Here is a 10518-nt window from a genome sequence, read left to right as displayed (position 1 = left end):
GGCTGCGCGGGGGCCGCTCGTGGGTGTCCTGTGGGAGCCGGTTCGGCCCGACGGGGTCGAGTCGCCCTGGAAAGGGAGCGGGGGGCGGTATTTCCACTTCGGCTGGCGATGCAGAGGGTGTGTTCCTTGTTAAGACGATGCACGATCCTTCTCATTAGCTGGAATGAGTCCCGCTTTGGTTGACCCTCCTTTTGAGAGCTGCAAGAAAACCGAGTCCCGGTGCCCTGGTTTCAGAGCTGTGGCTGGGGGTGTGCACAGCTGGGTCAAAAATACTCTGAAACGCCGCGGGAAGTCGGCAGTAACCGAGCGCGGCGCTCCGGTGCCCTCGGAGTTCGGTGCCTGCAGCCCGTGCCGCTGCCCTGCGCAGCCGAGTTACTGTTTGCTGTGCCCCTGCCCGTGACTCTTCCAGGGAAGACAGAGGCCGTTCTCCGCAGAGGGACTTCCACATCCTCTTCGTGCCGCGCCGCAGCCTGCTCTGCGAGCAGTGGCTGAAGGAGCAGGGCGTGCTGGGGTCCTTCATCCACCGAGAGCAGTACAGCCTGGACCTGATACCCTTCGACGGAGACCTGCTCTCCATGGAGTCCGAGAGCGCCTTCAAGGTAAGGGCTCGGCTCGGCTCGCAGGGAAGACGCCGTGGTTTTGCGCTGGCTCTTGGCGTTTGGTGCCGAGGCCCTCAAGGCTTTCTGGCAGAGCGAGTGTGGCTCAGTCCTGAGCCTCGACTCCCCTCTGTGTTGTCCTGAGTAAACGCTGACGGGACAACCACTACCCTGAGCTGCACCCCGGTTCTTCCAGCTTTAACTGCTGGTGTTATTTTCACAAATGAAGCATTCACGAGGCTTAAAATCCTCAGTGGTTGCAAAGAGCCAGCACAGTCTGTGTCCTTACGCGGCCGAAGAGCCCTGTACAATGGCTGATGCCCCACGCTAAGCCGCGCTGGGAGTTAACAGCTGTCACATACCAGCTCGTATCCCGTTTCCTCAGGGCACCGTGTCTGGACGCAGAAAGCTGGGAGAGTTTTTCTGGCCATCTCTGCCTTATTAAGCATGGCTCGGGGACGTGCCAGGGCTTGCAGCTGCTTCTCGGCAGCCATGGCAGGGGGCTGTGCGCTCAGATTGGCCTAATTAGAGCCACTTTCTGGCATTTACTCCTCTCCATCAAACGGGGAGTAGCGTGTGGTGTTCAGAAATATTACAGTGTCTGCTTTGGTCAGATGATCTGACACAGTAACAGCACAGATGAGGTACGTATTTGCCAACAGCCACAGTTTTTCCCCAGCCTGTGTCTTCTCCAAGCTGTTCACACAGACCACGTTCCGTGGAAGCAGGTGTGTGGGACCCACACCTTCCCTTGGGGATCCTCTCGTTGTTTAGGAATGTTACCTGGAGAGTGACCAGACCAGCCTGTACCATGCGGCAAAGGGGCTGATGACGCTGCAGGCTCTCTACGGAACCATCCCGCAGATTTTTGGAAAGGGCGAGTGTGCTCGGGTGAGGCAAATGTTGCTGCTGAAAAAATGCATCGTGTTCTCTGGAACTGCCTGAAGGAGCGTTTGGTTAAATGCATGTGTGGGATTTTTGAATCCAGCCACAGACCCTTCTTGTCATAATTGGAATTTCATGGTCAGGGCCGTCAGGTCTTTGTCACCTTCGGCCAAAAGAACAGTCTTTGCTGGTCCATAACTCTTCCTGTCGGGAGGATTTACCTGATTTTATATGCTTTTTGCTCACGGGTACACTGTGTTTTCAGTTCTTCTTTCAGCGGAGTTTTAATACTGCTCTGTTGGTATCAGAAGGGCTGAATAAAGCAGGAAATATGTAACCTACTGCTCATGCATTTGCTTCTTCATCTCTCCCTGTAACTCACCCTTTTTCGTTCTTTCTGATCAACTGACAGTTTAATTGGTATTTTTTGTAATGAGGGAGTGGCTTGATGAAGCCAGTGCTTTGGCCACAGTCACTGTCCAGTGAAGCTGCAGAAGCAGCAGAGGACTCTTTTTTTTCCATCTTTTTTTTTATTTTTTTGTCTTGTCCTGCCCCCATCTGTCAGCTGGTTCATACCTCTTCCCATTCTCTTCCTTTACACTGTGCCCCATCCTTGCATGAGCATGTACTTGTAGGGCCTAGAAGTCAAATCCCTCTGTTGTGGCCTGCACCATAACCAGACCAAGGTGATTTATTTTCAGCACGTGGCCAATATGATGATCAGGATGAAGCGCGAGTTCCCTGGAAGCCAGAACTCAATATTTCCCGTCTTTGATACCCTCCTGCTGCTGGACCGCAACGTTGATCTGCTGACACCGTTGGCCACGCAGCTGACCTACGAGGGGCTGATAGATGAAATCTATGGAATTCAGAACAGTGAGTAGTGCCGGGTCGGGGGCGGGTCTCGGGCGCGTTTGGAGCAGGTTGCAGCGTGTCAGGTGGGTTTCTGCTTCACTAAATGACTGTGATGTGGGAGCAGCTCACCTGAGCTCCATGTGGGGATGATGCAGTCCCAAGCTAGAGCCCATCCAGATGGACTCTGGCTCTCCTTTTGCCTACGCAGGGCAGCCGAGCACAGCGCGTGGGCACTGGACGGGCATGTTTTGGATGTTGGCTGGGTGCAGGCAGTGACACGTAGGGTGGGAGCAGAGATTTTAGGGTATGTCTTCACCCTCTGGCCTGGCTGTCTCACGTGCCACGCTGAGGGGACGGGAACAGTCTGTGGAAGGTGTGCTCCTGATCTTCAGGAGATAATAAGAAGAAACACCAGAGGTGTTTATGGGTTTTGGTCCCTTGTGCTAAAGACTGGCTGGAAGGCTGCCCCCAAATCTCCTGGACAGCGGGGGAGCTAGTGCTTGGGTTCGAATCAAGTATGTCTGTGTAGGTCTCCGAGGCCCTCCTTAATTAACACATATGCCTGAGTTGTCGGGGTGATTGTATTAGCTTGGCGGCTCAGAACGGTTCTAGCTCAGGGGTTGTGTTTCCACGCCTGGTGGTGGAGATCCAGTCTTTATAAGGGTTATTTCTCTGTATTTGGTAGCTTATGTGAAACTTCCTCCCGAGAAGTTTGCCCCGAAGAAGCAGGGTGAGGGTGGGAAAGATCTCCCCACAGAACCCAAGAAGCTCCAGCTGAACTCTGCTGAAGAGCTGTATGCTGAAATCCGAGACAAGAACTTCAATGCTGTGGGGTCAGTGCTGAGCAAGAAAGCCAAGATCATCTCAGCAGCCTTTGAGGTGAGGCCTGTATCCGACCGTGCAGCCCTTGGGTGTTCCTGTCGTCAGATAAGTCACCGTCTGCGTTCAGCAGGGCTGTGACTGGCAGCTCGAGCTGTTGCCATATGGAAAAAGACAGGTAGTCTTCAGAACCCCGCCAGCCTGTCCCCCTGCCCTGGGATGAGATCAGCTCCATTTCGACTGAGTAGGTGTTGGTCAAATCTCCTCTTAAGAATCCCGCAGTAATGCGGATCCTCTCTTCTCCCTGCACCTCTGTTCTGGGGCTTTTCCTATCCTCACTGTTCCAAGCTCATCTCAGAACAAGCCTAAGCCACATTTCTGCTGTGTGAGCACATCGTTCCTGTAACAGGAGTCACTTTCTTCAGCCTGCAGAACAGGCAGGTGCTGCTTCCCTCTGCAGGAGGCCAGAGGTTAATTTTAGCATTTTGATCAACTCCACTTGCTGTCACCTGTTAAGTGAAAGGTCCTTTCCCCTTTGTATTCACTGAGGATGCAGAGAAAAGGCTTTAAGAAATAAAACCCCAGAATGTACGCTCATAAGAGTATCACAGCTGGCATTAAAAAAAAAAAAAAAAAAGGAATGTGAAAAAGACAGTTGTCTTACAGGAGGTTTGACCTGTAAATTCACTCTCACCGTGTCACTTTAGACAAAGCTGGAGAGTGCTGCGGGGTGTTTGTGGTTTTGTTTGACAGCATCTTGTTGGTGATTCATAAAGAAACAGAGATCCCGTATCTCTGCTTTCAGACTTCATGGTGATTCTTGAGAGAACTTGTTACGCTGTCTGATTGTATTTCGTTGTTTTTTTTTTCTCTGCCTCTTCACTTCTGCCCCACATTTAAGACGAGGTAGCAGTACCTTAACCGAAATCCTGTGTGCTGAGCCTCGTTTCCTAACAAATGTCTATTACTGCAATATTAGTGCTGAAGGTGCTAAAGATGGATTATTCATACTGGTTGTTAAAAAAAAAAAATAAATTAAGAAATTGTCAGAGGTAATAGGTGATAATGAAACAGCAGCATACTGGCAGCAAAGGACTTCTTAAATTACAGGCTTTGTCATTATCACTGTCCTGCCTACACTTGCCCGTTTAAATCCATCACATATGTGTCAAAACATCACTATTATTATTCCAAGTTGCAGCAAGAGGCAAGTAGCACAAATGAAACGGAGACCTCTGGACGGCTCTGAGAGCCGAATCTGCGCTGTGCTTCATCAGATCCTTGCTCCAAACCCGGGACGTTGTTACAGCCAGGTGCAGTGAACGGCACAGACCCTGCCAACCCACTTCCTCAACACCCTTCACTACTGTTTTGAGGGGAAATGTCCCCCCTTCTCTGCTTGCATTGGCCTAGAGCTCCACGTTTACTGGCAGCTAGTAAAGTAATTCTTCATGAAAAAGGTAGTTTTGCTGATAGGGAGCAGACAGTGATGGCTGAGTTCAGACAAAGGTGGAGAAAAGTGGTTTTTGCAACACTGGTGTAATGGAAAAAAAAAAAAGAAGTCTTATGATCCTGTTGTGTTATGTCCTGCCTCTTCTAATGACCAAAGTGCTGTTAACAGGTAATGCCGTGACTTTTAGTATAAGCATTTAAAGTCTTTTGTCTAAAAGGTTGCTTATCTCTAACAGTATCTGCTGTTTGCAGTGAGTACAGTGAAAAACTTATCCATGATAAAATGATGTAGTTGGTGTTATTAACATGAGCAAGACCTAACCTAAGCGACGGGTTTCTGCAGGAAAGACACCACGCGAAAACCGTCGGAGAGATTAAGCAGTTTGTCTCCCAGTTGCCACACATGCAGGCAGCACGAAGTTCTCTAGCAAACCACACCTCCATTGCAGAGCTCATCAAAGACATCACCAGTGAGTACTCGTTGGATAGCCTGACTAATTTAAATGTAACAAGGTGCGAGACAACTTGGGGGACATCATTCAGCCTGGCAAAAATTGGCTTTGCTCCATCCAGCGCATCTTGCTGAAATGTTAAATGTAGGAAATAAGCTCTTGGTTGCTGTTGTATTGATTTTCATTCTTTTCCCAAAGCATCCGAAGATTTCTTTGATAATTTAACAGTGGAACAAGAGTTCATGTCTGGAATAGACACAGACAAGGTAAGTAGATAATCACAATTAGTAACTCTTATATCTTAAAAAAATCCAAACCAAAACAAAACCACATTTCTCTGGGTTTTTTTGCCATTTGGATTTTTTGATATCTGATCTAGATATGATCTAGCATGGCTGAACATGCTCGGGGACGATGCTGGGCTCTGGTTCTGTCACCGCCTGCAGCGCAGAGGTGTGCAGCTGGGGTGCTTTGGCTTGTACAGGGACCAGTGGAAGACTGAAGACTCTTAATCAGAATTTTTTCAGTGCGTCAGACAAAGCAGCTCTTGGCTGTGGAACCGACAGGCTTTAGAAAGACACTAGGTGGAACCAGTGCTGGATCCCTGATTTGCAGACAGTCTTGAGCTGCCTGGAGAGCAGCTGCACCCTCTCTCTTGCTGTTTGGGAGATACCAGGCAAAACTAGATCTCTTTTTTTCCAAGTCTTCTAAGCACTTTAACAGATCTTTAAATAACAGTTTATGTCTTTTTCTTTAATAGGTGAACAATTACATTGAAGACTGCATAGCTCAAAAACACCCATTAATCAAGATCTTGCGTCTCGTTTGCTTGCAATCTGTGTGCAATAGTGGACTGAAGCAGAAGGTTCTGGACCATTACAAAAGAGAGATTCTCCAGGTTGGGCTGTAACTTTTGGATTGGTAAATTTTCTGAGAAAATCCACATCAAAGCCTTAGCTCTACCACACCTGAATTCTAGACAGACCCCTCTTACACCTGGGTCGTGCTGACTCCCGGGGTGTACAGATGGAGCACTGAGGCTCCTGCTGGGGCTGCGAGCAGTGACTCAGGAGGTGCTTGTGTGTGTTTTACGACGTGTAGGTACAGAGAGGTTTACATCATTGCACTGTTTGCTACCACGATTTAAACACTAAATGGGATACACTCGAAAGAGATCTTAAAAGAAAACCAGCTTTTTAAAACTAACGTCTTTTGCCCCCTTTTTTTTTTTTTTTTTTTTAACACTCTGGTCATGGATTATTGACATGGTATTAAAGGTGAACTCTTCATATTGCAGACTTACGGCTATGAACATATATTGACCTTAAACAACTTAGAAAAGGCTGGACTCCTGAAACCTCAGACAAGTGGTAGGAATAACTACCCAACAATCAGGAAAACCCTGCGCTTATGGATGGATGATGTTAACGAACAGGTAAACAGATGCCTCGGCAGTGAGCATTGCATCTAACAATACAGGATCACGTGCAGACCAAAAACCCTCATCATTTTGTTTTAATTCTTTCTGTGGTGCTGTTTTGCAGCATGAAGTAGCACTCACCTGCTGCTCACACTCTGCTCTCTCCTGCAGAACCCCAACGACATCTCCTACGTGTACAGCGGCTACGCTCCGCTGAGCGTACGCCTGGCACAGCTCCTGGCCCGGCCAGGCTGGCGGAGCATCGAGGAGGTTCTAAAGATGCTGCCAGGTCCCCATTTTGAGGAGAGGCAGCAGTTACCTACTGGCCTTCAGAAAAAGCGTAAGTTTTCCTTCATTTTCCTTTTTTTTTTTTTAAAAAAAAAAAAAAAAAGGAGATGCACCTCTTAGGCTGGAATGAGGCAAACTGAAATCAGAGCTGGCAGAGTCCAGGCATCCGTCTCATCTCCCTGTCCCGCTGCAGTATCAGATCTACCTAACCCACGTCTGACCAGTAGCTTTCTGGCCTCTTTAAAATGTCCAGTCACGCATTCAGCCTGCCATTAATGCCCAGCACCAGTGCACTGGAAGTCCTGTACGTTTGTTTAACTTCTCATCAGAGTACTAAAACAAACCCTAACCATACACTGTGATTTTAGTAAGTAACATTACTCCAGAAAGAAAGTCAGCATCTCTCTCCTAGTATTAAGCCTGAGCAGGCAGAAGCACATTCTGTGGAGAGACTCCAGAGCTGGGAGTAGATTTCTGGGATTCCCAGGATGCTGGGAGTGCATTTCTGGGCCTCAGTCTGGTGTTCCACCCAATTGGTTGCTCCTCTAATTCAGCTGCTATCTTTACTTTAGCTTTAGGTCATTTTGAGTTTGACTGACAGTTGGTGGTTAGGAGATGTAAAAATAAAACTATTTCAAGCTGTAAATTTCTCTGAACACACAGGTCAGCACGGTGAGAACCGAGTCACGCTGGTGTTCTTCCTGGGAGGTGTAACGTACGCAGAAATTGCTGCACTGAGGTTTCTGTCCCAAATGGAAGATGGAGGCACAGAGTACGTCATTGCCACTACAAAACTCATCAACGGAACAAGTTGGATCAAATCCCTGATGGAAAAACTGGAGCCCGCCCCTTTCTAGGGTCTGCGGCGAGAGACTCAACGCGAGAGGCCCTGTGCGACACGGGCACATCAGCTTCTGGTCTTGCGGCACGGCTGTGTCCGCGTCGGGAAACGCGACAGCGAGAGCAGCTCTCCTGAGACCAGTTCGTGATGCAGCTACCCTCACCCCGCTCTGCACTCGTGTTCCTACTGTTTGCAGAGTTTCCTAGTGGACAACCCGTGCTGAAGGGCACGAACGGTGGGAGGAGGAGAGATCCCTGCTCATGGCCTGAACTGGCAAACAAGCGCTGGGGGAGCGGGGATTTGGCGTGGGCCTTCTATTTGGCAAATTGCTGCTTTTTTTTTTTTCTTTCGGTTTAGTTCCAGTGGGAGATGTGATTCCTTCTTTATCCCCTCCTAAGGTGCTGGGGAGGCAGGATGTTTTCCGTTCCTGGTTTCACACCAGTATTCCCAGCCTGTCTTTCTCTCTGTGGTGCCCAATACATTCCATCAGTGCACCAGCTCTGTTTCTGTTGGAGATCTGTACTGCTGCTGCACCCAGGGTTCAGTTTCCTGCTTGTTCTGGTGGAAGCCAAGAAACTTGTGGTCCCCCAGCTTCAGCACATTCACATCAACAGTACCTAAATTTTCTCACATCCTTGGAAGCTGATTGTCCAATGGAAACAGAACTGCTGTAAAGGGGAAGCAGTACCTTTTTTACTGCACTGGTTTAGAAACTTTATGGCGCTTAGGCATCCACCTGCAGGACCTGCTCAGCCTGTGCTGTACCGTAGCAGCCTGGCTGTTGGGGTTAAGCCACACTCCTGCCTGCTGTCCTGCAGGCTTTGGCCACGGCAGCCCTTGGGCTTCCTGCAGCAACAGCACCGACTACAACCCCCTGCACCCCATGACCAGGGAGATGCTTGAGCCTTTTACTTCAGTCGCCCACTGAAGGGACCGGTGTGAGGTGGCTTGTTTGTGCCCCTGGACTCTGGAAGGCAACTCTGGGCTATGAATGACATCAGTGTGGCAAAAGCCTGTGTTTGAAGACACACAGCCACTCCCCACATGGGACTCAGGCCAAGATAGCTGCATCAGTGAGCCAGTAAACAGCAGGTTTAAAACAGACACTTTTTTCACCACACACACCCGCCCCGTTCGGTTTATAAATTGCGGTACTTGCTGCCACAAACTGTTGTGGAGCTGAAAATTATAAAATGGAATTTTCCACCGTTTTGGTGGCGGGGCCTGTGGTGTTGCTGAGCTAGTGTGTGCAAGAGGCAGCTTCTGGCTCCAGAAGACTCAGCCTTGGTCATTGCTAGAGGCTGGGAAGGCAGACCGGGGTCCTTCCTTATGCCTTGTGCAACCACTGGGGACTGTTTCACACTGCATTTCATTCAGCTAGTTAAAAACAACTAACACAAACCACCCCACACCTTAAATCATTCTGTTGCAGAAATGTTTGCTTCTTAATTATCCTGCATAATACATATGTCCCCAAAACCCCTTAATTTTTCCAACTTGTTAAAGTGATGACTGGATTTTGGTCTGTTTTGTAAGATTGAGTTCTGCCAAATCAGCCCCTTCACAGAGCCCCTCTCTTTAACTCCAGTTGGCTTAACAGAATAAAATAAAAATGTATTTAATCTTTTGGTGAAAGAATTTGCTCACTCTCTCTCTCTCTGGAATACAAAAATAAATAAAATAAAACCCTGCACTCTGGTAGCTGTATCCTTCTCCCCCTGCCCAGAGATAACTGAATTACTGAAGTTGAAACTACTTTTCTAACAAATGTTTGGATGTCTTTTCTTTAAGCTTCTGCACTAATTACATTCTGTTCTGCCATTTAACATACTACATCAGAAATATCTATGAGATTTCTTGACTTTTAAAGAAAAATATATTTTTAATCATTTGAGACTATTTCAGGTGGGTAGGCAACTTGCAGACGTCTTACAGAAACAAAACATGATGCAACTTTGGCAATGATGCAAAGAGAAAACATAGATTGTCTTGCTTTATGTTAATTATGCAGTTCTGCTGTAAAGTAGGTATTTTCATAGTATTTTAAAAGAAAACTGAAGTAGCTTTGGATCAAAAATTAAACCAAGAAACTGTGATTCAGTGCAGTCCTTACAGAGTGTCCTTGGCTTGGCCTTGAGTGTCTTTGTACTATCACAATTCCCTGATGATTTATTTTTTTTTTTAAATCTTAAAAATTGAACTAATTGCAGTGAATAGCACTGATTGGGCTAGTCTGTGACCTGAGCTCGTGACACTTAAAGCTAAACCAGAAGTGACTAAAGGAGAGCACACAAAACACCAATTCAACAGCTTGCTTACCTTTTCACTTGGACCAGCGGCTGCGTTTGTTAGTAACACTAGAGGTGAAACTTATTTCAAAAACAGTTTATTCTGGACACTTGGTAAACTTTAATTTACCAACACTGCTGCAGATTTTTTTGCAGCCTGTAGCCTGCACCACCACCAAGCCATGTGGATGCTCCACCTAAACAAAGTCTCTTCCTGGAATTATTCAACAACAACAGCAAAAAATAAAAGCCATCTTGACGTTGATCGATTCTCTGGAGGAGCAATTACTACTTAACAGGCTTCCTGAGCAGCTTGATTATGTTCTGCTTCTGTCTAAGGCCTTGCTGACCATGCGGGTAATAATTTGATAACAAGAGAGCCTAATTAAATTAAGGGGCCATTTTCTCCATCATAATATCTTTGTAGGTAAGAGATTTGATTTGCAGTATGTACTCTTCCTTCTCTCTGCTGTCTGCATTTGTCTGGTTCACAAGAAAAAAACAAAACAAAAAAAAACAATACCTAACCTCCACCCCAAAAGCCTTTCACTTTTCATATACCATTATCAGAAAGCAGTTTTGCTAAAAATAAACATTTTACCTCCTTCCCCCCCCCCCCCCC

The 10518-nt window shown here is 47.4% G+C and overlaps 1 protein-coding gene across 1 annotated transcript; it reads left to right on the top strand.

Moving 5' to 3' along the window:
- Positions 1-55: 55 nt before the first annotated feature.
- On the top strand, positions 56-8092 carry VPS33A (VPS33A, CORVET/HOPS core subunit). Its single transcript, XM_026859859.1, has 10 exons — positions 56-599; positions 1371-1487; positions 2183-2357; positions 3022-3215; positions 4951-5077; positions 5258-5325; positions 5820-5957; positions 6357-6494; positions 6651-6819; positions 7431-8092. Exons 1-10 carry the CDS (start codon positions 576-578, stop codon positions 7622-7624), a joined length of 1344 nt encoding a protein of 447 aa, XP_026715660.1. The 5' UTR covers positions 56-575; the 3' UTR covers positions 7625-8092.
- The last annotated feature ends 2426 nt before the right edge of the window (positions 8093-10518 follow it).

The sequence above is a fragment of the Athene cunicularia genome, assembly GCF_003259725.1.
Source record: "Athene cunicularia isolate RWA chromosome 15 unlocalized genomic scaffold, athCun1 chr15_part1, whole genome shotgun sequence".
Lineage (NCBI taxonomy): Eukaryota > Metazoa > Chordata > Aves > Strigiformes > Strigidae > Athene > Athene cunicularia.
Note: the sequence above shows the minus strand (reverse complement) of the source record. Positions and strands in the feature narration are given on the sequence as shown.

What these genes read in the sequence shown, in the direction of transcription:
- VPS33A (XM_026859859.1), top strand. Translation starts at nt 576, where the DNA reads ATGGAGTCCGAGAGCGCCTTCAAG. An exon ending in GAAAGGGCGAGTGTGCTCGG is followed by an intron (nt 1,488 to 2,182) that starts GTGAGGCAAATG and finishes ATTTATTTTCAG; the next exon opens with CACGTGGCCAATATGATGAT. An exon ending in TGGATGATGTTAACGAACAG is followed by an intron (nt 6,495 to 6,650) that starts GTAAACAGATGC and finishes TCTCTCCTGCAG; the next exon opens with AACCCCAACGACATCTCCTA.